Here is a 25,505-nt window from a genome sequence, read left to right as displayed (position 1 = left end):
GAGGGCACTGATGCCTGGCTTGAGGTGGAAATGCTCTTAATGAGGTGGAAATGCTCTTAATGCCTGCATGGATACTCCAGAAGAAGGTGGTTTGGAAAGATGGAGTACACTGGGAACTCTTGGGGAGGAACAGTGGGCTGCAGCTCAGGGCTGTGTCCCACACGGATGACTCAACCCCTTCCCTGTCCTCCTTCTCTTGCAGATTTCTCCAACCAGGTGAATTCCACGTCCCTGAACTCCCCCACGAGCCGGGGGCCCATGGCCACGCCGTCCTTGCACCCGTCCATCGGGCCGGGCATCGGCTCCTCGCTGGGCTCGCCGGGCCAGCTGCACTCGCCCATCAGCACCCTGAGCTCGCCCATCAACGGCATGGGCCCCCCCTTCTCCGTCATCAGCTCCCCCATGGGGCCACACTCGATGTCTGTCCCCTCCACGCCCAGCCTGGGATTCGGCACCAGCAGCCCTCAGGTAACACTGTGGCCTGTTCAGGGACACTGAGGCCTGTTTGGGGACACTGAGGCCCGTTTGGGGACACTGCTGAGGGGACACTGCGGCCTGTTCAGGGACACTGAGGCCTGTCTGGGGACACTGCAGCCTGTTTGGGGACACTGAGGCCTGTTTGGGGACACTGCTGAGGGGACACTGCGGCCTGTTCAGGGACACTGAGGCCTGTCTGGGGACACTGCCTGTCTGGGGACACTGCAGCCTGTTTGGGGACACTGAGGCCTGTTTGGGGACACTGAGGCCCGTTTGGGGACACTGCTGAGGGGACACTGCGGCCTGTTCAGGGACACTGCTGTGGGGAAGATTTGGGACATGAGTGTTTGGGGAATGCTAGGGGACACTGCGCTGTTTGGGGACAGTGCTGAGGGGACACTGCGGCCTGTTTGGGGACACTGAGGCCTGTTTGGGGACACAGCAGCTGTTTGGGGACACTGTGGCCTGTTTGGGGACAGTGCTGAGGGGACACTGCGACCTGTTTGGGGACAGTGCCAAAGGGTCACTTCTCACTGCTTCCTCTTTGGGCAAGGAGGAGCCACCTCTGGGGGTTCCTCATGCAGACAGGCACCAAGGAGAGGCAAAAAGCAGAAACACAAGGGGGGAGCTAAGCTGGAGGCATGCTGCTCCTTTGAGGGGCTGCTCTGGGTGGGCCGTGAGGGACCAGCACAGCTGGAAGACAGCTGGACATCAACTGTTGTCCCCAGGATTGGGGTGGAAGGGGAATAGTGACCACACCTGGGGGCTGGTGTAGCTGTGGCAGGAGCCAGAGCCACCCTAGTACTGTCTGGGGTTCTTCTCCTTCCTGGGAAGCAGCATTTCTCCTCCAGGGCCAGCCCACGTTCCCCACAGAATCATGAAATTATTTTGGTTGAAGAAACCCTCTAAGATCATCCAAGTCCACCACAAACCCATGTCCCCAAGTGCCACAGCCACACACCTTTAACACTTCCAGGGATGGTGTCACTTCCCTGACAACCCTTTCAGTGAAGAAATTACCCCAAACAGCCAATCTCAACCTCTGCTGGCACAACTCGTGGCCATTTCCCCTTATCTTGTCACTTGTACAAACGCAGGGCTCCTGTGCCTGCTCACAGGGCAAGGAGTAGCCTTCAGTGGCTAAAGATTATGTAAAAACCCCTCCAAGCAGGGTGAGATAAGCTCTTTTTAAAAATAGCCAGATTGGGGTGCTGGCCAGCCCCTGCCACCTGTTGCTGGCTGCTGGCACGGGATATGTTTAGTAAAAGGGCAGATTAAGGAATTGGCCACCACCTGCCACTGGCTGCAGGTTTATTTATTCCAGGCCCTCTCTGGGACTCAAGCACCTGCCAGCACCTTTATTTTTAAATATTGGCCTGATTTATTCCCAGGGATAACAGGGCTTTTTACTATGTGGGGCTATTTTACTCTGGGGGGCTATTTTACTACATGGCTGCTATCCCTGGGGACCCACAGGCAGCTTCCCCAGGATCCAGCATCCCTGTGCTAATCAGAGAGGAATAAAATTTGCCTCTGGATGAGCTTCTCCCATGCAGGACTCAGCCTGTGACCCCCCTCAGATGTGCATCTTCCCACTGTGAGGGACAGCAGCAGGGTGGACATGTCCCTCCCTCCCACCCCAGGGCCAGGGGAAGAGGAACTGAAACTGCGCCTGGGAACAGGCAGCCAGAGCAAAAGCAGCAGCCCCAGAGCCAAAATGGTGGGGAAGGAGTGGGAAGGGGGATGTGAGGCAACCCTGGGGGGAGCCACAAGCCGGGGAGCTGGCGGGGAAGGGGCGATGGTAAGGGGCGGTTTGGGAGCAGCCAGCGGGGAACTGAAACGAAGCAGAGCTCCAGGGCAGAAGGGGAAGTGAGAGTGTGGTGGGATGGGGCTGGGAGCGAGCTGGCTCCAGCCCTGGTGGCTCCAACCCTTGTTGACTCCAGCCCTGGTGGCTCCAGCCCTGGTGGCTCCAGTCCTTGTAGTTCTAGCTCTTGGTCGCTCCAACCCTGATGGCCCCAGTCTTGATGGCTCCAGCCCTTGTTGAACCCTGGTGACTTCAGCCCTGGTGACTCCAGCCCTGGTGACACCAACCCTTCGTAGCACCAGCCCTTCATGGCTCCAGCCCTGATGGCTCCAACGCTGGTGATTTCAACCCTGGTGGCTCCAGTCCTTGTGGCTCCAGCCCTGGTGTCTCCAACCCTTGTGGCTCCAGCTCTTGGTGGCTACAACCCTTGTGGCTCCAGCTCAGGTGTTTCCGGCCCTGATGGCTCCAACCCTGGTGATTTCAACCCTGGTGGCTCCAGTCCTTGTGGCTCCAGCTCTTGGTGGCTCCAGCCCTTTCCTCCAGCCCTCTGAGCACCCATCCTTTGTTCAGGGACTTGTCTGAAGTGTTTTTCCTCAAGGTGACACTTGGGAGGTCCTCAGCCTAATGGCTCCTGCCATCTGTTCCCTGTCTGGCCGCATTAGGTCCCTGTCCCTGTCCCTGCAGCAGGCAGTGGCGCCTACCTGGGCCGGCAGAGTGCAGGGGGGAGGAGGAGGAGGAGGAGGAGGAGGGGGCAGCAGCGAGGCCGATGCTTGGGGGGCAGCGCAGCCCCCCTGGCCCGGCGCTGGGGTAATGAGGCATGTGGCCCCCGTGGGCGGGCAGGGATGGCACTGATGGAAGGTGCTTTGCATCAGATGGCAGATGCCACTTGCCATCAGGCCACGCCTCGTCGCCTCTGGAGAGGCAGCAGAGCAGAAGGGCACGCCGTGTGCGAGGTCCCCAGGGTGGGTCCCCTCCATGCCAGCCCCACCAGGGTGGGAAGGAGCTGCCAGGCTCCCAAAAAACAGGGGACTCACCCCACCCCATCTGATTCTGCAGAGGGGAGGACCCTGCAGCCCTTTTGGGTGCTCCCCGTGCCCTCCCTCCAGCACTGGGAGTTTGCAAACCCTGCAAGATGCCAGGATCCCAGGATCTTGGAGGGTTTGCAAGATCTCAGGATCCCAGGGTCTTGGAGGGTTTGCAAACACAGCCCCAAAATCAGTGATCCTGCCACGGGATCCCAGCATCCATGGCAGGGGATGCTTGTGCTGAGCTGGCCCAGGAATGAGGGCCAGACTGGGGGGCTAGACCCTGCAGCTGTGGGATTTACACGCTGCTTCAACCCTCTTGCCTAAAAATGATGGGAAAAAGGGGAAAGCAGTGCAGGGTTTTCAGCAGGAGCTGCGAGGGGAGGATTTTCCATGCAGGGCTGTGTGGAGCAGCCGCCCCAGGCAGTGCTGGCAGCAGCTCAGGATGCCCGGGGCCAGTGGGGAGAGATCAGACGTGGGATTAGATCGTCTGCCTTTGCACAATGCTCTTTGTAAGGGTGCCTGGGGGGCCGGGGAAGGGCTGGGGTGGTTTTTGGGATGGGAGGAGGAGGAGGAGGAGGAATAAAGCTCTGCTTGCCAGGAGAGCCAGGATTCGGTGCTGGGTGCGATGAGTGGAGAGGGAGGGAGGGAGCTCAGAGGTGCTGGTGTCGCTGGGGAAGCAGAGCCCTGCTTCCTGCCCTGTCTGGGCTCGTGGCTGAGCTGGAGCCGTGCTGTCCCAGAGCAGCAGTGCTGTGCCAGGGCCAGGGGCTGCTGTCCCCTCCTCTGTCCTGCACGTGCTCCCAGGGCAGGCGCCAGGGCGCTGTGGGAACCCCGGGCTGGCTCTGCTGAGCTTTGGAGCCAGCGCTGGGAGAGGAACTGATGACTGTCCCCTCCCCAGCCCGGGGCTGACTCAGCTCTGAGCAGCTCATTCTCCAGGCTGAGGAGGTTGGTGGGACCCCCACCGTCCTGGCTGGGGCTTGCTCTGCCCCAGTGGTTTTGGGGGGCTGCTTGGGGGGGCTCTGTGGGCTCTTGGGGCTGGGGGAGGTAGTGGGGAAGGGTTTTATCCTCATCAGGCAGGTGTGGGCTCTGGGCTGGCTCCCACAGCCAGGGATGCAGTGTGCCATGAGCCATCACCACCAGCTGCACTGGGAGCTGGCTCCACTTCCCAGAAAGGGCTCTGGGAGGAACTCCTGGGGCAGCTCATGCTGACCTGGCCACCCCTGCTGCCAGGGGAGCAGAGATCATGTGGCACTCAGAAAGAGATGCTCCTGCCTGGGACCTGCTCCTCCCTGCTCTCTCTGCTCTGTCAAACAGCAGCTGAAGCCAGCAGTGCATCCCTGGGTGGCACCAGCTCCCGGCTGCCTTTGATCCATCAGCTGGCACAGGCAGGCAGAGGGAGGCACATCCATCCCATTTCTCCAGGGTGGGTTTACCTGGCTCTGTTGTGTGGCTGCCAGTCATCTGCCTGCCAAATATTCCCCACCAGCCTGGAGACTTGAAAGCCAGAGGAGAGGCTGTGCTGCTCTAATTGACAGATCACAAGCCCTGGGACTTCCCTGAATTAATTTGTGACAAGTGCAATTGCTGGGGATCTCTATTAGAGTAGAGAAAGGCCGCAAAGTGAGGCACAGGCCTGTGAATCCATCCTGGGCTTGGAGGGTGGCTGGGATGGTGGCTCTGGGACAGGCTGATTCCCTTGGGTACACCCGCAGTGACCCCAGCCAGCTCTGCTGAGCTCCAGAGCTGACCAAGTCCAGGTCCCCATCACCCCCAGACCCTCCTGAGCTTGTCCCCTTACTGAGATGGGTCTATCCTACAGCTCTGTGCCTCAGTTTCTCTTTGCACACATGTGTGTAACAGCCCAGTGGGGATTCAGCCCAGGAACCCTTCACTCCACAGCAGTGCCATGGTGCCTGTTCCACCCAGTTCTCTGCTTGCTGGGGCCCAGGGGAAGGAAGGACAGACATTTGGGAGTTGCAGGGACGTGTCCCACCCACTCCAGCTCTGGAATCCAGGCCCTGTTGCAGCTGGGATGTGTTTATGGAGCTTTCCTTTGGAGAGATAATGCTGAGGGGATCTCTGTAAACTGCAGAGCTAAACAGGAGTGTCCTGGCCTTCATCATCCATGCAAGGGCTCTCTCCCAGCCAGCAGCTCTACCATGAGCCACCACTGCAGATCTTGCCTGTGTCCCTTGCTGGTGTGAAGCTGGGGTGGCTGCTGAGCCCTGGCTGTGGTGGGGCGCTGTGCTGGGGCAGTGCAGGAGGAATTTGCCTCCCAATTAAATCATGGAAAAACATCCTCCTTGCATGGGCAGGGTCAGCCCTGCACCGTGCTTGGGAGGCTGGCCATGTCCTGCCCCCTGTGCCACCCTGCTGCCAGCTCAGAGCCACCCCAGCTCCTGTGCCTGGCCAGGTGAATGTTGTGCCTCTGTGTGCCCAAATCCTCTTGGTTCAGCAGTGCTGGTGCCCACTGGGATTGTGTCCTGTCCTGTTCTGTGTGTGAGTGACACAGCCCCATGTCCCCAGTGCCAGCTGAGCCCTGTGCTTGTCCCTCCACAGCTCAACTCGCCCATGAACTCCGTCACCAGCACAGAAGACATCAAGCCACCCCTGGGGCTCAATGGAGTCCTCAAAGTGCCAGCACACCCCTCAGGAACGATGGCCTCCTTCACCAAGCACATATGTGCCATCTGCGGGGACAGATCTTCGGGTGAGGCTGGCGGGGGCTCAGGGCAGGGGGCTCGGGGTGGCAGAGGGCTGGCATTGGCTCCCAGACTGCTGGCAGCAGCTTTGAGTGCTCTCTCAAAGGGACAGCACCTCCCTCTGCCTCCCAGCAGGGGATGAAGAGCTGAGCCAGGACACCCCAGGTCCCAGTTCCGCAGTGGGGTCCCATCCTCACCCTATTGGCAAACATCAGGGGGTGCCCTCGCTCTCCCTGTCCTTTGATCCGCACTGGTGCTGTCACTCGGTGCCACATCAAAAGATGCTCTTCACATTGAGTTTCTCCACTGCTGGGAGATAAAGATGGGGTAATTCCCTTTATTCTGCTTTTCTCAAAGCTCCTTGCTCCAGGAGAACTCTGGTGAGCCCTTTGAGACCCCTCCTGGGATCCAGGCTGGAAGTGGAGGGTGGGAACATGGTACAGAGCAGGCTGGGTTGTGTGTCTGCTGTGGGGGCTTCAGAGAGCTCACAGAGGTACAGGGGGACATCCCTGTACAGATCCACTAATTAATTTCTAAATGGTGGTGGAACTCCCCAGGGAGCACATGCAGTGTGAGGACTCTATTAGTTCATCTTGATTAACATTATCAGAATGAATTCATAGTGATCAGAACATTCATAATGATCAAAACAAATGTTCTGCACTGCCCCACCCCTGCTGTATGGCCCAGCAATGGCCTTTCCCTGGATGGAAGGCAGGATGAGACCCATGAATGGCATCCTGATTCTGTGGAAGCCAAATCACCGCTTTCCACCTCCAAGAAACCTCTGCTCCCCGCAAAACTCAGCTGGGAGAGTCCCTGGGAAGATCTGCAGGCAAAAAAAAGGATCTGGGGCCACCTTTAAACTTGAGTTTTCTGCCTCCCCCAGGTAAACATTACGGGGTTTACAGCTGTGAGGGCTGCAAAGGCTTCTTCAAGCGCACGGTGCGGAAGGACCTGACCTACACGTGCCGGGACAACAAGGACTGCCTGATCGACAAGCGCCAGCGCAACCGCTGCCAGTACTGCCGCTACCAGAAGTGTCTGGCCATGGGCATGAAGAGAGAAGGTAAGGCCAGCCTGGCCAGGGGGCTGCAGGGGGCTTGGAGGGCACCAAGAGGTGGTGTGAGTCTTGCCATGGGGTGTCGTTGCTGTGGTGACAAAAATCGCGTTTGCGGTTTGGTTTTGCGCCTCAGCCAGAGCATCTCGTGGCCTCCAGAGCCTCTTCTTCCAGAACCCCCATTCCCTGTGAGTGCCAGAGCAGTGATGGGTAGGTGTTGGGATCTTTAGCTTGTCAGAGTGACCCTGAGAAAAGTTAGAAAGTCTCTTTTCCCAGCCCAGTGCTTGAAGAAGAAGTCAGGGCTCTTCAGTTCTCAGTCTCAAGGTTGTTTATTGCTTCTTATCTATAAAAAATTTTCTCCTGTCCTGCTGAGGTCTGTCCAGGAGGACAGTTCCAGGCACTCTGCCTGCCTCTGGGGCAGTGTTATGTCTTTATACTAAAAACTACATGTACAATATTTACAATAACTTCCCAATATCTATCACCTATGTTAGACAGTGAGCTTCTACTCCAAACCAATCTGTAAGTGCCAACATCACAGCAGAAGATGGAGGCCAAGAAGGAGAAGGAGAAAGGCTGGACACACCCAGTTCCCTCCATCTTGCCTCCTGAACCCCCATACCAAAAACCCCAAAATCTACTTTTCCACCCCGTGATAACTTCTCTATTATTCTACCTAAACTGTTGTGGCTTGCTGATCTTCCTCTGAGGTTGGTAATTTGCTCCACGGGTCATAATCAAACCCACAGGTGTTTTGGGCTCTGTGCCAGGGCTTCTGAGCCCCCTGGCAGGGGTCCTGGCCCTGGGCTGCCAGAGGGATGTTCTGGTCCCACAGGTAGGGACACTTTCAACTCCAGCCTGGCCTTGGACACTTCCAGGGATGAGCTTCTCTGGGTATCCTGTGCCAACGCCTCAGCACCTACTCCAGCGCTGCATTTTTTTGTCTCATTGGGAAGAGGAAAGCAGTTTGGTCTCTTTAAAATAGCTCTTCCTTAGTGGAATTTAAATTTAGGATCTAAACATCCCCGGCAGTGCCTCTTTTAAATGATCTTTTGAAATGCTGACTGTGTCTGTTCTAATCTAGCTGGCAGAGCAGGCTTTTAGCAGACAGGACGTGAGAGTGACCCCAGTTCTGTGCTGCTTTCTCCCCTTACATCTTCAGAGCCACACTTGCCTCCCTGACAGGCTGATAAAGCCAGCCCTGCTCTGGCCCTGGCCCACAGCTCCAGCCTGGGAGCCTTTGAAGAGCACTTAGGGCTGTCTGGAGTGTGGGATAAACGGGGCAGTGCTGGAGCTGCTCTGAGTGTTGGGCAAACCCTGCCACGCTCAGTTTGTGGGGTTACCTGAGGACCAAAATCACCAAGTGTCACAGCTGTCTGTGCTGGAGGTGTGGGGGGATTGCCAGAGCACCCAGGGGACCTCCTTGGCCCTGCTAAGCTTAACCCTTCAGTGCTCAGAACAAATGTTCCTGTCCCAGCAGACCATGGAATGCAGAGATTGAGGCATTCAGGGCAGGAATGGGGACTGGCACTGCCCTGGGCAATACTGGATCCCATGGGAGATGTGCATTGGGATGAGGAAAATCTGATCCAAAACCTGAGCCATGGGAGACTCAGATGACCAAAAAGAAGCCAAGAATTCTCCTGTGTGTTCAACGAGAGAAATACAGAGCATCCCCTTCCCCTGGCACTGCATCCAGAGCCTTCCACTGACCCAGTTACCTTTCAGCCCCCCAGAACAAGGTGTGTAGGGCTGGGAAGAGCAGCAGGAATGCTGGAACTCTGCCACCCTGTGAGCAGGTACCTGCTCCCTGCCTGCCCTTAGTGGTGATTGCATGGGCAGCACCGCTAAAAACTACAGGTCCATTAATTAATTTCTAAATGGTGGTGGAAGTCCCCAGGGAGCACGTACAGTGTGAGGACTCTATTAATTCATCTTGATTAACATTATCACAATGAATAGCAAATGAATTCATAATGATCAGACAATTATTTAAAAGTGTGACAGATGGGATCCTGGTAACTCCAGGGGTGCGCTCAGGCAGTGCTGATGGATCTGGGGAAGGGCAGGAACTGGTGATTTGACAGTCAGCATTTGATGATTTAGGCATAATCCCCACATAGGGAAAGCTGGAATAACTGCCCTGTCTCTTGTTATAAACCTGAAAACTCAGTGTCTCACAGAAATGTCTCAGTTGTCCTAGAGCTGCAAGTCAGAAGTTGGGTCTTGCTGAGCTCTGGTTTTGAGCAACTCTGGAGTTTCACTTGTGAAATCCACCTGGTTTGTCAAATAAAGGTCTCTTTCCATTGCACCCATGACTGGAATTGGCGTTACACCAATCCTGCTCCCACCTCTATTTTGGGGAAGAGTTTTGGGCTAAATCCAGCATTGCCAATTCCTTTTCCCTAAGTAGTCACATCATAGCTGGTTTTTTATTCTCTACCATAAACTCTTCCATCTTTTAAGTAACAGAGCTTGGGTTATGGGCCTCATTTCCCTAAAAAACATCTTGTTCTGGAGAGCTAATTTATATCTGTGTAAAGGCACAGCAGATTCCTGCTGGGAAGTCTCTCTCCTGTAGCCCAGAGGTGCTGGGATTTGGTGCAAGCACAGTAAAAGCCTCTAAAATCAGTGCTGGAGCTGAGTGAGAAGCAGGGCTGGGCTGGGGAGTGATGCTGGGAGGAGGAGTGAGAGCCAGGGTTGTATTCCATTTAAAGAAGGTAAAAGGAAGGGGGTTATTGGGTGAGAATTTGGATTAGAGAAGCAAAATCAAGGTTTGGAAGGGTTTGATCCCAGCAGCTGAGGGTCTCCAGGTGACCGTGCTGAGAGCAGACCCACAGGGATGGACCTTGTGCCCATCAGGAGCAGCAGCAGACCCAGGGTGGCCCTGCTGGGGGACAAGGATCCTTCAGGGCTACAAACCTTGGCTTACAGAGGGGAAAGCCTGCAGGAGCAGGGGATTCCTCCTGCTGTGTGCATCCCTTCTGGCTGCTCCCTGCTAGGAACACATCAGAGAGATCCCAACATTCACAGTGAGTGAGCCCCACGCTCTCTGAGATACTGCAGCCATAATAAATAAGCAACTAGGAACATGTTTTTTTCCCCTATGAATTTCTGCCAGCTGTGGAAGGCTTTGCTTTTTTGTACTCTGTCTCCTACTAAATACAGGATAGTCAACAAAATTAAGATTACCATCAGGGATCTTGACTAATGCAGGGATTATTATTGTGGGGGTGGCTGTTTGCACCCAGGAGCTGAACTCTCCCTGCTTGATCTGTTCCTCATCAGGCTCTGAGGTGTCTGTGCACCAGCAGCCTTGGATTTGAAAGGGGAAAACTGGGAATTGCCCCGGAATCAGGGAGGCAGAGCTCTTGTGAAGAGCTGGGAGTGAACACTGGGGGGCTTGGGATGGGGGTGCTGTGTGTCAGGGGGTGACAGAGAGGTGACAGGTTCAGCAGGGGCGTGGTGAGCTGGGGCTGTCCCGGCTGAGGAGAGCTGGCAGCGCCTCTGGGATCACACAGGGAGCAGGAAATACCAGTGAGGAGCCTTTCCCATGCTCCCGTGGCTGCCTCACAGGGAGCAGGGCTGGGAACCGGCTCCCAGAGCCTTCCCTGGATGTGAGGAGCTCCTGGGGAGAGCCAGGCTGGCTCTGCAGGACCTGCTGGGCTGCCCAGGATGGGAGCAGGGATCCCAGAGCCTTCCCTGGATGTGAGGGGCTCCTGGGGAGAGCCAGGACCTGCTGGGATGTCCAGGATGGGAGCAGGGATCCCAGAGCCTTCCTGGATGTGAGGGGCTCCTGGGGAGAGCCAGGACCTGCTGGGCTGCCCAGGATGGGAGCAGGGATCCCAGAGCCTCCCCTGGATGTGAGGGGCTCCTGGGGAGAGCCAGGACCTGCTGGGATGTCCAGGATGGGAGCAGGGATCCCAGAGCCTCCCCTGGATGTGGGGGGCTCCTGAAGAGCGGGACCTGCTGGGATGTCCAGGATGGGGAGCAAGGGGGGCCTGGAGCGGACCTGCTGGGATGTCCAGGATGGGAGCAGGGATCCCAGAGCCTTCCCTGGGATGTGAAGGGGCTCCCAGGCTGGCTCTGCAGGACCTGCTGGGCTGCTCAGGATGGGAGCAGGGATCCCAGAGCCTCCCCTGGATGTGAGGGGCTCCTGGGGGGAGCCAGGACCTGCTGGGTCCCACGTGCCAGGCTGCAGGCTGGGCTTTGGTGCCAGGTGGGTGAAGTGGCTGTTGGTGCATCTCAGAGCCCATGTGGAGAGCAGAGAGCTGTTCCCCTGCAGCACCTGCAGCTCAGGCTGCGTGGCTGAGCCCAAAGCTGTTCCTAAATCCAGGTGCACGTGCAGCTGCTGTGCTGAGATCCAGAGCCAGGCCTGGAGCATCCAGGACATCTGTCCAGCTGCACGCCTGCCCTCTGACTTCAGGACTCCATTAAGCTTCACAGCCTGAGTTAATTCCCTCTCTCCCTGTGTTTGTGGGTTGGTTTTCCCCCTCTCCCTTGCCAAGCTGAGGGGTTCAGCCTGGGAAAGGTTGGACTTGCAGCATCTCCACAGCCTGGAGACCTTCTCATGTCTCCAGGGAGCTGCTCAGTCACTGAGTCCAGAGGGACTGAACATTCCCACATGTGCCATGGCTGTGCATCCCCCTGGAGTTTGGACCATCCCAGCTCCTGGACCATCCCTCAGCAGCACGAGGAATCTGGGGAGAAAGCAGGAATGCAGGTTTCCAACCCACTGTCCAAGTGAATGTGAAAGCAGGCGAGTGGCCGCAGCCTAGTGGAGTGGCAGAGTTCAAGGAGCACAGTTATTTTTAGGAGCAATTTTGGAATGGAAAATGTCTTCCAGCTTAATGAGCTTGTTTCTTATATCCTTTTAAAGTGCTGCTCTTTAAACCAGCTGGTAAATGATGCTGGGTTTGGTGGGGTTTTTTTGTTTTTAAGGATGCTCTTAGGTTGAGAAAATGAGTTTGGCTTATGGTTTTCTCTCCTTTTGTTGCTGTTTGTTTATACTTCAGTGTCCAGAGAGTGAAGTGAGCTAGAGATTTTTTGCTGTTGTTTTCCAGAGCTGCTCCTCTTGTGAACTAACTGCATGCAAAGGTTTCAATCCACTTTTTAACACTCTGAAGTTACACTTTTTAATTATCACGGTGGTATTTTGCATCCTTTAAAAAAATTACAGCGTTCAGTTGAAAATGTTGGAGGGGAAAAAAACCCAATTTATTTCATGTGTCGCAGCTTTTGAGGTTGTTTACAGTAGCAGAAAGCTGCACCTCTGAAAAAGGAAAAAAAGAAAGGTGACACACGAAAGCAAAGCAGAAGAAACACTGTCTGAATTTGTTTTCTCAGCTGTCTTGGCATTTTGGATATAAACAGGTACCTGGGGCATAAATGCTTCAAGATGTTGGTGATGCACAGCAAAGATGTGGCTTTGTGAAAGGCAGCAGAGCCCAGTGAATTCCAGTGTGAGAGAAACAGAAATGCCCAATAACCCCAACCCAGCACCTCATAAATAACCAACCACCCACCTGCAGGATGGGGGAAAACTAAAAACGAGCAGGTTTGAGGCTCTCTGGGCTGAGCTTTGGTGCCTCCCCCTGTACTCTCAGTTCACAGAGAGATATTTCCTTGAGGAAAACCCCATTTTTGGGGCAGTGAATTATCCTTTCCCCATGGAAAGGATATTTGTGGATGAAAGGATATTTGTGGATATAAGTGAATTATCCTTTCCCCACCCTGTTGCTCCAGGAGGGGTGCATTTCCATCCCAAAAAGCTCTGTATTGACACTGGGTGGGTGTCCCTGGAGCTGCTGTAGCCTCCAGGTCTCTCCCAGCAAATAAACAAACCTGTGCTGCTCCTGCCCTCTCAGACACACCATTGCCCTGTGGAAAATCCTCTCCCTGCCTCCACTGACATTGCTTTGGTGCAGAAGTGCAGTGCCCACCCACAGGGCTTGGTTTGGGCAGCAGAACTGGCTTGGGTGGCGCTTTGCAATGGACTCAAACCTGCTTTTTTAGCCATCAGATGCTGCCCCATGAGCAAAGCCAAGGTGTCCAGTGTGATGTGGACACCTGCAGAGGATGGATCTTGGCATTTTGGCCCATCAGCCCTCGTGCTTGGATAGCTGAGGTTCATCTGCAATCCACAGGATGAGACATTTTGGATTTTAAAGACACCAGAGGTCACCAGGGAGTGGCTTGGACACATGGGGCTCCATGTCTTGCTGTACCACGACCTGGGGAAGTGCAGATGGGCTGGAGAAGCTCAAGATGAAACATGACAGCAGCTGGCCTGAGGCAAGTACAGACCAAATCAGGCAGAATAACAGGAGAGGCTCTTCATCAGGTGCCATGGAAAACACAGGCTTCTGTCCTTGGCTGGGCTCAGACATAGCTGGAGGAGGTGGGGCTGCCTCTCCGAGCTCTCTGACTGCATCTTTTTTTCTCCTCGAGTGGATTGCAAGGTTCAAAGGCTTCCCTTATGTTTAGAAAACCAGCCTGGAGAAGCTCTCAGCAATCTGAGGCTCCTTGAAGAGGAATAAAAGCATTGGCACAGCCATCAGCAGGGGGGGAGACGGCTGGGGAGCTCAGTTCTGGGGACCCAGGGTGGCCACAGCTTGGGAGAGCTCTGCCTTGCACCAGAGGCTTTTCTGGGATGCAGCAAGGCAAATTCCTGCCTCAGCTCCTGCATTTGAGGGGGACAGACCCACTCTGTTGGTCAAAAGCTGTGCCACCCTCAGACCAGGAAAAGCAGCGTTGTTGGAAGCTGAGAAGAGCAAGGTTATTCCCATTTTGGTGTCACCAGACAAGCTGCCATGCAGCTGCCACCTTGGTGTTTCTCTTCTTAAAAACATAAATAAAAACCAAACCCACAAAGAAATGCAATTCCCAGACCAGATCCATTTGAAAAATGCATTTTTGTCATCTCCACTGTGGTTTATTTGACTAATCCCCAGTGGAGTGGGGAGTGGACTCCAGGGCTGAGGTCCTAGGTCTGCATGGGGAGGGGTCTGCTCACTGCTGGACATTTTCCCAGATTTCATAGGTAAAAAACCTCTTGTCCTTCTTTCCTTCCCTCTCTTCTCTGTGGTGGTTTTTTCCTACATCTCAAGGAACACAGTCCACATCTTTTTGCTGGAATGGTGATGTGTCCTTCTGCTCCTCTCCTAAGAAGGAACAACAGCTTGTCAGGTCCTCAGGAACTCCAGGGAAATGCTGGTGGCAGAAAATCTGGGTATTTTCCACTGGGTTTGTGCCTATGGATGGATGGATGGATGGATGGATGGATGAGTGAATGATGGATGGATGGATGGATGGATGGATGGATGAGTGAATGGATGGATGGATGGATGGATGGATGGTGGATGGATGGAGGAATGGATGGATCCATGGATCCATGGAGGGATGGATGGATGGATGGATGGATGGATGAGGGATGGATGGATGGATGGAGGAATGGATGGATTTATGGATGGATGAATGATGGATGGATGGATGAGTGAATGATGGATGGATGGATGGATGGATGGATGGATGGATGGATGGATGGATCGATGGATGGATGGATGGATGGATGGATGGATGGATGGATCGATGGATGGATGGATGGATGGATGGATGGATGGATGGATGGATGGAATCATGGATGGATGGATGGATGGATCCATGGAGGGATGGATGGATGGATGGATGGATGGATGGATGGATGGATGGATGGATGGATGGATGGATGGATGAGTGAGGATGGATGGATGGATGGATGGATGGATGGTGGATGGATGGAGGAATGGATGGATCCATGGATCCATGGAGGGATGGATGGATGGATGATGGATGGATGGATGGATGGATGGATGGATGGATGGATGGATCGATGGATCCATGGATGGATGGATGGACGGGGTGATGGCGCTGTGATTCCACACTTGCCCTGCCATTGGAGGAGGCTCTCTGTGCTTGGCAGCAGGGTGTAGCAGGGCAGACGATGCTCCCTGGTGAGGGCTGGGTTTATCTTTGGCTGCTGGGTGGGCCTGTGCCATCTGCTGTGCCCGGGGTGCCAGTGCTGCAGTGCAGGCTGTGCGTGGGGCTGAGCTGGGATGAGTCAGCTGTCCCTGACCAGCTCTGCAGGGAGCTGCAGCACCGATTCCGTGGCGCAGCAGCTCCGAGCTCGGATCAATGGAAGGAACTCCTTACATGTCTGATCTCTGCCCATCTGTCTCTGGATTGCTTGTATCAGCTGGGTTCAGCCTGATCTCTGTCAAGGTGCCCTGTAAGATCCTCTCCCACAACCCCTGGAGTGTGTCTGACTCTTCAGGCCAGGAATGTGGCACTGATCAGGTTGAGGTTTGCAGGTTGAAGGCTTTAAGTAGCCCCTGTCTGCCCAGACCTCTGCAATGCTTTGCCACAAATCCCATGTCCAGCACGAGGACGTGGTTTTGGGGTTAACACCATGGTGGAGTGACCCCAGTGATCCCAACTTTGCACCTTCATCCTTGAGAGCTGCTGCAAATCTCCAGCAGCGCTTTGGCATTTAGTTCTTTTTATAAGATCCCATTTGTTGAGGGTTTGCCTTTCTCTCAGGCTTTCGTGTTATTTAGTAGGTGTTTCATCTCCTCTAATGTGCCCAGAGGAATCTTGGTGCATCTGTGCTGCTGAAGGAGGGCTGGCATTAAGCAAAAACTTCCCTTTTTCTGATGCTTGGAGAAGCAGGAGTGGGGTTGGAGGGGTGAAATTAAAGCAGGGTTTTATGATGGCTTGAAAAAGAAGAAGAATCTACCCCAGATGGACAAAAACCACGACACAAATCTGAATTTACCTGGCTTTGGCAGCCCAGCAGGCAATGTTGGTGGGCCTGAGGAGCCTCTGCATCCCAGAGAAGTTTGCAGAAAGGAACCTCTTGCCTTTTTGCATAACAGCTTTCACATGGCACAGCCTGAGCTCTGTTGACATGCAGCAAACAGCAACGCTGAGGGAAGGAGGGGGAGCACTGGGAATTGGCCCCAGGAGCTGGGTTAATGGGATCAACAGCCAGAGAGGGCTCCTTTAGCCTGTGTCTCAATTTCCTGGGGTTATTTTGTTTTATTTTATTATTTATTTTAATTTCTTTTAATTTATTTTATTATTTATTTTAATTTCTTTTATTTTATTATTTCTTTTGTTTTATTATTTCTTTCATTTTTATTTTATTTTATTTTATTTTATTTTATTTTGCTTTTATTTTATGCTCTGCCTTAACATCCCATAACCTGCTGCGGCAGGAGGGAGTGCTGGGGTAATTGTCAATAAATAGCAGGGTTTTGACATGATTGGAGTGCCTCAGCAAAGAGCTGGGTGAGTTCAGAGAGCTGTGTCTGATGGCCAGAGATGCTTGGGCTATTCTCAAGCAGAGTGGGCTCAAATGTGCTGTGGAAAAGTGTGGGATTTAGGGTCTGTGACAGGGTAATGGAGAAAGAGAGAGTTCCCACTGCTGCTGCACAAAGCTGCCTTCCAGGTGTAGGAAAAGCATGTGCAGGTTTCCAAGGGAGGTCATTAATAATAATAATAATGTTATTAGCATCTAGTGAGTGTTTCTCATGTCTGAGCTGCTCAGATATAATTCATCAGCATGTGACAGGCTGCTGGCAAGATCATTCCCACCCCACAGGATTTGGGACAGGTCTCTCCTGTCTGTCTGGAGCCAAAGGCAGGATGGAGGTTTGCATGGAGCTCCTGTCCCACGGGAGCTGGAGAGGGGCATGGCATGGCCTCCAGGGAAATCCAGCACTGCCAGCCTCGGAGGTGGCTGAATTTGGGATTTCTGCTTTAAACTGACCTGAATTTTCTTTAGGATTCCCTGATTCTGTCCCTTCACCCAGCCCTTTCTCTCCAGCAGTGACTCAAAGTGTGGCTTCCTTTGTGGTGCTTCCCATCATTTGTCTTTGACCTTTTTATTTCCAGGACCTGTCCCTCTGCAGAGAAGGGGCTTTCCCTGTCCAAGCAGGGCCATCCCTCTCCATGCACACACAGAGCTGATTTCCCAGGCTGGGGCTGCTCCCTGCCTTCCCCCAAACCCCACATTCCCTGGGATATCCCACTCTGGCCACACTGGGAACAGACATCAGAGGGGGTGATGCTGCAGGATGCTTTGGGGTTTCATTGCCATCTGCAGGGCCTGGGGGTGACATTGTGAGAAATGCTGTTCAATTCCAAAATATTTAAAAGGTTATTAAAACCTTACCAAAAAATACAACAGAAGACTGAATAGATAAAATATTACGGCGCTGGGAGCAGAGGATTTTTCCCACCATGTTCTCATCCACACAATGGACGTTTTGCTTTTTCACCCTTTAGCTCCTCCAAAGTTCTGTCCATTGACTCTTCCTTCACTGTCCAGTGGTGGAGATCACTTCCTTAAATCTTGATTGGGGGTCAGGTGCTGCCATAGTAACAACCCAACCCTCCCAAATGTCCCCAACCCAGGCCACCCCTGATAACAGCACAGGGGGATAAAACACAACTATAAAACTTCTAACATATGTACATATTTGCCTTTTAACTGGGAGAGTCAGCCATCGCATTGTGGAGATGACAGTCTGGTCAGAGAGAGAGAGAAAGGCAGATAAGCTTCCCATGAATTGGTCTAGGAAGTTTTAGGGGGCAGAGAGAAAGAATGGGGAGCAGTCTGCAGGTGGTGTTTGTAATAAGGTGTTTTCCTCATAAAATGTTTTACCAAAGGGTGTCTTCTTAATTAAGCAATCATGTGAAATGTGTTGACTGAATGACCAGTCAGGTCCACCTGTATGGGAGCAGTGTATAAAAGAAGGGGTTCCAATAATCTGGGGGCTTCTTGCCTCTTTAACTTTCTGACCTGGAGTCTGTGTCACTTATCCCTTTCTGACTCGGTAGTGACAATCACGTTACTCTGACAGAGCAACTGACAGAACCAGAGCACGCAGTCTCAAGCTGCCCCAAGGGAAATACAGGTTGGATATCAGGAAAAAATCTTTCACAGACAGAGTGATAAAGCTCTGGAATGTCTGCCCAGGGAGGTGCTGGAGTCCCCATCCCTGGGTGTGTTTAACCAAGCCTGGATGTGGCACAGGGTGCCAGGGTTGGGTTGAGCTGTTGGGGCTGGGTTGGACTCAATGATCTTGAAGATCTCTTCCAACCTGGTGATTCTGTGATCCCCCTCTGTGACAGTCTGACCCTGCCACTGTCCCTGTGTGTCCCTCACAGCCGTGCAGGAGGAGAGGCAGCGGGGCAAGGACCGCAACGAGAACGAGGTGGAGTCCACGAGCAGCGCCAACGAGGACATGCCCGTGGAGAAGATCCTGGAGGCTGAGCTGGCTGTGGAGCCAAAGACAGAGACCTACATCGAGGCAAACATGGGCCTGACCCCCAGCTCGGTGAGCACCTCTGCCCAGCCCCTCCTGGGGACACCACAGTGACCATCAGGACAGCACAGAGGGGCACAGGGGGTTGTCCTCTGTGGAAAAGAACTGTTACAGAACTTCATTGAGCGAGGTTTCATGAGCTTTTAACTTCTTTGAGCTAAGTTTCATAAGCTTTTAGAGGCTTATAACACACTTAAGGTAGCTTAGCTACTTTTGGAAGCATAAAAATTACCAAGATGGCTTCTGTTGCAGTGTTAGAAACAAAAAGGTTTAATGAAAGGCAAAATAACAAAGAAAAACTAAGTGCAAGAAGTCTTTGCTTTTGATAAAATACTTTATAAAAGTAATTAGTTTCTTTGTTCACTGGTTTTTTTCGTAAATTGCTTAAGTGAGACTTTTTAGCTTTTGTCTAATTAGCAATTTTTAAGTTTGAAGTGAAGTTCCGTAGGCTTATAAAGCAGCTTTTTTCACCTAATTGAAGAAAGAAACTTCTAGGTTTCTTTCTTTTTTGAGAGGACAGAAAATACTCTTGTCACTCCATCAACAAAGGGCACACTCCTATAAAGAACCAGCTCAAAAATGCAATTTTTGGCTCTGCTGTGGGCTCTGTGAGCCAGCTCAGCAGCAGGAGAGCAGAGCCAGCAGGCACCAGCATTTGGTGTCTTCTGTCCCACAGCCACAGGGAAGTGAGAGGCGCTGTAAGGAGTGATTGAAAGGGCTCTCAGAGAGGGTTTTATTGTAAATAACAGCCCTCAGTGCTGAAAGGCAGGAAGACACTCTGCTCTGAAGAGCTCAGCGTCCAATTGAGGCAATAAACCTGCGTGGCTGAAGTGCAGAGAGATAAGAGCTGGGGAATGAGGGTGTGACTTCTCAGGTGCAGAATTATGCAGCTGCTTGGCTCTGAGGAGAGAAAACCTGGAGAAATTTGCCTGTGAGTTGGTTTTCAAGTTCTTTTCCCAGTTAGAAACTTGCATTATAACTGGGCCTGCTTAGAGCAGCTGGGCTGCACCAGGGTGGTGTGTGCACAAGGGAGGGATGGCAGGGAAATGGGACAGGAGCAGCCTGGGCTGGTGGAAGGTGTTGGGATGAGATGGTCTTGAGGTCCCTTCCAACCCAAACCAGTCTGGGATTCTGTGGAGAGTGAGGGGAAGTGTTTGGGGCCGTTTCCTATGAGATTCCCTTATCAAAAGGGAGAAATCTCCTAATGTGAGAGCCAAACCCTCCTCTGAAATTCCATTTCTAGGACAGACCCTCTGCAGCCCAGGCAGTGTTTAGGGGCAGCCCCCACTCCTCCATAGCCCCTTTTCCCATGAAAGCAGTGGGAATAGAGGAATTCCTCTGAAAAACTGAGGCTGCAGTGGGGAGCATCTCCTGGTGGCCACCAAGTCCTTTGAGGGACTCAGAGATTGAATTCTGCCAACATTTGAGCCAAGAGAGCAGGCTCATGCACTGAAACATCCCTGTGCAATTCCTGCTGGGTGGCTGTGAGGCTGAGCTGATGAAATGCAGCTATTCTGAGCAAGTGCAAGGACTCTGCAGTGTTTATTTTCTATTACAACAATACTTTCATCTCTCTCTTTGTATCAGGCTTGGAGGGTTTGAGTCAGAAATCCCTTCCTATGGCAGGGAATAGAGCATCTTTAGGGTCACTTCCAGCAGAATTCTGTGAGGGATCTGGGAGTCAGGACAACTGTAATTGGATTTTTGGGATGCTCTTTTTGCAAAGACAGCTTTTCCTAGCATTTCCTTAGGTGGCTCTTGGATAGTCAAGGCTTTGTGGGATGGACAGAGCCAATCCCTCAGTGAAACTCTCCAAAATCAGGTGCAAACCCTCAGGATCAGGCACAAACCCTCACCTGCATTTAGGAGGAAGATCCCATCCCCACGAGGCTTTAAAGGGCTTTATTTGGAGGAGTTAGTGAGCGGCTCAGAGAGGCTCTGACTGCTCTCAGGATCAAAAATCCTTCAGGGGAGCTGGAGCCAGCCTGGTGCTGACTTGAAAACAAACCCCAGAGAGGGAGCTGAAATAAATGGCTTCGTCTGGCACGGCGTCTCCTCAAATTGAAAGCCGGTTCCTGCATAATTCAGCAGGCATTACTGTGAACAAGGATGTGTGTTGCATCTAAATAGAAGCGGGAGGCTTGTTGAAATGCCCTGTTATTGTCAAGCACGAGGTGACATTTGTAGCAGGTTTAGCAGATGGATGAGATCAGCAGCTCCCGGTGACGAGGCCACCACCGGGATGAGGAGAGGGAAGCCAGAGGAGCTGCTGCCCTTCCCCAGAGCCCAGGTGATGGAAAGGCAGACAAATCGAGGCCCTGATAAACACGGGGAGGACACGAGCTGCTTGCTGCTGGGTGCTTTGATTTGTGCCTCTGCACTCAGGCTGGGGACCTGCAGGGACATTTCCATGGCGTGGCATCCATGTGCCAGGGTAATTTAAGGATTAGCACCCCCTTGTCTCCCACATAAATTAGAAGGGACCTTAAAATCATCTTAAAAGCACCTTCTACTATCGCAGGTTGCTCCAAGCTCCATCCAGCCTGGCCTTGAACTCTTCCAGGGATGGAGCAGCCACTGGGCACCCTGTGCCAGGGCCTCCCCACCCTCACAGGGAAGGATTTTTCCCCAATATCTGCTCTAACCCCACTCTCTTGTCGTTCAAATCCATTCCCCCTTGTCCTTGTGTCTGTGGCTTGTCCCTGGCCCAGGGGGTGACTTTGCCTCTGCAAAGCCTGTAACTGAGAGCTCTCCTCCCCATTAGGTCTTAATTGGCCTTTGAACGTCTGGTTTCAAGTCCCCATTTTGTGGAAGATGCCTCCAGGCTGCAGTTTTCCAAGAGGATCAGCTGCCCCTGCTATTTTACTGCAGGAGGGGATTTGCTTTCCGTGCCCAGGGAGGGTTTCCAGCACTGCCCTGGTGCCAGGCAGGGCCCTCTGGACACTTGTAGCTGCTTCTCACGCCCCAGTGATCAGGTTCTGCCAGGAAGGGTCCTGGTGGTTCCAGGAATTGCCATCTGAGGTGGAACTGAAGCCGAGGATGAGGCTTTGGAGCACCAGAGCTTGGGGACAGCTTGTGCTGTCAGGGACGGCCAGGGCAGGAGCCCCTGCTCGTGGTGACAACCTGCTCAGGAGCCAGCCCTGATGAAACTTTGGCAAAAACATCTGATTTACCTAAACTGCCCCTTCTGTGGGGCTCTGCAGGCCCTTGTTGCTGCAAGGCTTGGGTTCTGCCGGAGCAGAAGTCGTGATCCCCATCCCACCTCACCTGGATGCCAGGATTCTCCACCTGGCTGAGCAAACTGGGATCAAACTTGAGGTCAGGGATGTTCAGGTTCTATGCTGTCCCTTCTTTTCCTTCCTGCCTCTGAATATCAACATTCCCAGTGCTTCCAGTGAGACCCTGAACCCGCAAAGCTCCTCCTCACGCACATTTCTGGGGAAATGCCAGGAAAAGCCCAGTCCCTGCTCACCTCTCCTTCCCCAGGGATGAGCCCCAGCTCCCTGGAGTGAGACTGCCCTGCCCTTCAGCCCTGGGGGAGCTGCTGGAGGGGGTGGGACAGGGGGGGCACATCCCTGTGCAGTGCCAGCCTGTGCCCATCCATCTCTGCACATGACAGGTGGAAATAATTCCAGGGCAGGTGCCCTGAGCGTGCCAAATCCTGGCTATTTTAAGCCTGGAGGATGGGAGATGTTGGCCACTGAGGCACAGAGCTCTGGGTTTGCTGCCAGGGGACTGGGCAGGGCTCTGAGGGGCACAGGGCTGACCTGGCAATGTGGTCCTGCTCTGCCCAGCCTGGGAGGGGGCTGTGCCACAGCTTACCCTGACATTCCTGCCTGCTCTCCCTCTGAATTTACACCCTTCCCCCTGCAAGCCAAACTTCTCCTGCAGTTTGGAAACTGCTCTTTTAAGGCCATGGAGAGGAGGTAATTGTACAATGCAGGCTGCTGGATATCAGCAGGGATTACAGAGGGACATGGGAAGGGCTCATACATCCCTGTCCAGAGAGGTAAACCCTCCAGACTCACTTGGATCAGCCAGCTCAGCCTTCCCCAGGGTTAAACAGGCTCTTCCAGTTCCTAATCACAAATCCACTTGAGCTGTGAGCAGTTCCTTTAAACAAGGATTTGGTGTGTTTAGGCTGACTGTCCTCCTTGAGAGCAGATGGTTTCTGTTACTGGATAATATTTCAAAGGAAAGGGGTTTTCTTTTTTTTTTTTTTCCCCTGTAATGCCCCCTCTGGTGCTGGTTTATCGAGCTGGGAGATGCTGGAGTCTGCCCTTCCCCAGGATTCATCAGTCAGTGTGATGGATATGGAGTCTCAGCACTCCCAGTTCCCATGTTGGGGCTTGCTAAAAACAATTACAACCCTTGTGGTGGAGCAGCCAAATCACTTCCTTTGCCTGTGAGTGATAACACCCACCTCGGGGCAGGCAGGCAGGCTGCTCCTCCAGCCTCTCTTTCCCTCACTCTGCCTTTTCCAAGCTTTTCCATCTCTTTTTTAAATTGATTTTTTACTTTTTTGGCAGCCCAATGACCCGGTGACAAACATCTGCCAGGCAGCGGACAAACAGCTCTTCACCCTGGTGGAGTGGGCCAAGAGGATCCCCCACTTCTCCGAGCTGCCCCTGGATGACCAGGTCATCTTGCTCAGAGCAGGTGAGTGACATCTGTCCCCACGTGGGCAGTGCTCAGGGACAGGTTTGACCCTCAGATTTAGGTCCTGGCAGCTTGAAAATCTTTAATCGATTCTTGATAGACTCTGAGAGTTCGGTTTTTAAATAGGATTTTGAAAGCCTTTCCATGGGATGTGTTGGTGAATTGGATCCAAAATGTGGCCAATCAGCTGAAAAGTGGCCCAGCTTCATCTCTGATCCATGAGAAACTCAGAGATGGGTGCTGGGTGGCTTAAACCAAAGGAGTTAAACTCTGCCTTCTTCCCAAACTGAGGCTTGAAAGACCAAGCGGGCTCAGAGCCCCATGAAATTTCATCAAACTGAAATGTTCGATCATAATTAAAACCAGAAAGGGGAGAAAAGTACATCTCACTTCTTCTCCCACCCACCAAGATGAAAATAGAGCTCTCAGGGCTTATTTTAAATTTCCTTGTGCAGCAGGGGGCTGCAGGAGCAGCGTTTGGGAGGTGGAAGCAGTTGGTTGTAGGAAGGGTCTTCCCCTGCTGAGTGATTTCAAGCTCCTGCTGCTGCACAAAGCTCATGGAGGGCAAGAAACCAGGAGCAGAGCTCAGGGAGGATGTGTTTAAAGCATGAAGCTCTTTGTAAGCCGGGGACATTGAAGTCCTTGGTACTTTTAAAGTTCCTTTTCTTTCCCCCAAATTCACTTCTGGGTCCTGCACCCTTCCAGGATGGCTCCTGCAGCCTCTGGGGCAAGGTGCTCCATGGATTTTGCCAGAGCTGGCTCTGGGCCCTTTGGAACATCCAAAGTGTGGGTTTGAAGAGGATTTCCAGAGCCTCTTGTGAGAGGGGATGAGCAGGGAAGCCTTTCTGTGGGGACCCTTGAGGGCTTTCTGCAAAGAGCTGGATTCGGACAAAGCTCTGCCTTTTCCTTTTGGGAAGTGGAACCCAGCCCCACCATGGCAGTTCCAGGTTTTCCTCTCTCTTCAGCAGGCAGCTGATTCAAGCTGGAGCTGGAGAACTCCTGACCTGTGTCCTCTGTTTGTGACTCGCTCCACACAGCAGGAGAAGGGCTGCCAACCCCCTCACATCCCAAATTTCCTGGTGCCTCCAACCCTGAGCCTGCTGAGCAGCTCCCTGGAGCTCCCTGCTCCAGACACCTCTGCCGGGGCCTCAGATAACCTTCCCCAGGCCTTCCAAGCAGTGGCTCAATGTTTTATTGAGTGGCCTGCTGAGAACAGCTGCCCATGAAATATTGAAGCATTAAAATCCAGCTAAGAGCCTCAGTCAGGCATCCTGGGAGGCAAAACAAGTGGAGCACACGGCTCTGGAGGAGCAGTGCTGCATGGGCTGGCAGCAGCTCTCCTCAGATCCTGAATCATTTAAAAACACTCCCTCTCTGAGCTGTTGGGAAGGGAAGGAAACCTGATTTTTTTTTAAGCGTGTTTTCCACCAGTTTTCTTGTTTCCAAGCTGAGACAGGAATAACCTGATGTTTTCTCAGCCTGGCAGAGGATGCTGAGTGTTACATCCCTGCAGCTGGGTTTGTAGGGCTGGTGGGGAAACTTGGCAGAGAAATGGATTGACACAATGACCACTGCTCTGCCAGAGTGCCTTCCCTGTCCCAGAGGAGCCAGAGCACCCCTGGAGGCTGCAGCCACCCTGTTGGGTGAGAAAGGAGTCACAGGAGTCACAGAATTCTGCCCTGCCACTCCAGAGCTTGGCTGAAATGCAGAACTCTCGGGGGACACTTGGTTGGTCTCTAATTCCAGTTTGCTGCCTGTGGTTATGGTGAATTTTCCCTGCTTGCCTCTGTCTTGGCAGCTCTTTGGGAAAGCCAAGGTAGGAAAATCTTCCCCATTTCAGCTGAAACATCCCAGCTCTGCATGGGAACAATCCAAGAGGAAGGATGCTGATGAATCCAGCCCTCCTTCAATGGAATAAGCCCAGCTTGGAGTGGGTGTGGAGAGACAGCTCTGGTTCCTGTTGGCTGGAGCTGCTGTGGGGCTGTGTGTGATGAATTCCCATGGATCTGGCTCTGGGAGCTCCTCTTCCTCTCGGGAGCAGGGCTCTGCAGGCTCCTTCTCCTCCATCCTGCTCGGGTTTCAGTGTTGCAATCCCTGTGAAAGTGCCAGGCCTCACCCAGTAAATAGCCAAAGAAATGTTCCCGTGGCTGGGGTGGAAACATCCTGTGGCCACTTAGGAAAGAGTGAACTTTATTCCTTGTCAACATTTCTGATGGCACAACCCACGGCTGCGGCAGAAGGTAAATACAGCACACATGGGCCTTGTGTTTATTCCAGGCTGTGAGATGAGTTCTTGTGACAGGAGAGGTGAGGGATATTGTTGTGTTGCTTTTCTAGTCTGGGAAAAAAAAACCCTTTAAATCCAAATATCCTGAGGTTTCTGGACCAGAACTCCAGAACATGTTCAGA

The 25,505-nt window shown here is 53.1% G+C and overlaps 1 protein-coding gene across 1 annotated transcript in view; it reads left to right on the top strand.

Annotated features, from left to right (window-relative positions):
- The window catches only part of RXRA (retinoid X receptor alpha), a 108,432-nt gene that overhangs the window by 69,959 nt on the left and 12,968 nt on the right, over window positions 1-25,505 (top strand). Inside the window, exons 2-6 of the mRNA XM_030961227.1 lie at window positions 203-468; window positions 5,866-6,016; window positions 6,898-7,077; window positions 18,280-18,449; window positions 22,967-23,096. Of these exons, the coding sequence (XP_030817087.1) occupies window positions 203-468; window positions 5,866-6,016; window positions 6,898-7,077; window positions 18,280-18,449; window positions 22,967-23,096 (897 nt within the window). The remainder of the gene's footprint in view (window positions 1-202; window positions 469-5,865; window positions 6,017-6,897; window positions 7,078-18,279; window positions 18,450-22,966; window positions 23,097-25,505) is intronic.

Source organism: Camarhynchus parvulus, chromosome 17 (genome assembly GCF_901933205.1).
Source record: "Camarhynchus parvulus chromosome 17, STF_HiC, whole genome shotgun sequence".
Taxonomy (NCBI): domain Eukaryota; kingdom Metazoa; phylum Chordata; class Aves; order Passeriformes; family Thraupidae; genus Camarhynchus; species Camarhynchus parvulus.
This window is presented reverse-complemented; position numbering and strand designations above follow the sequence as displayed.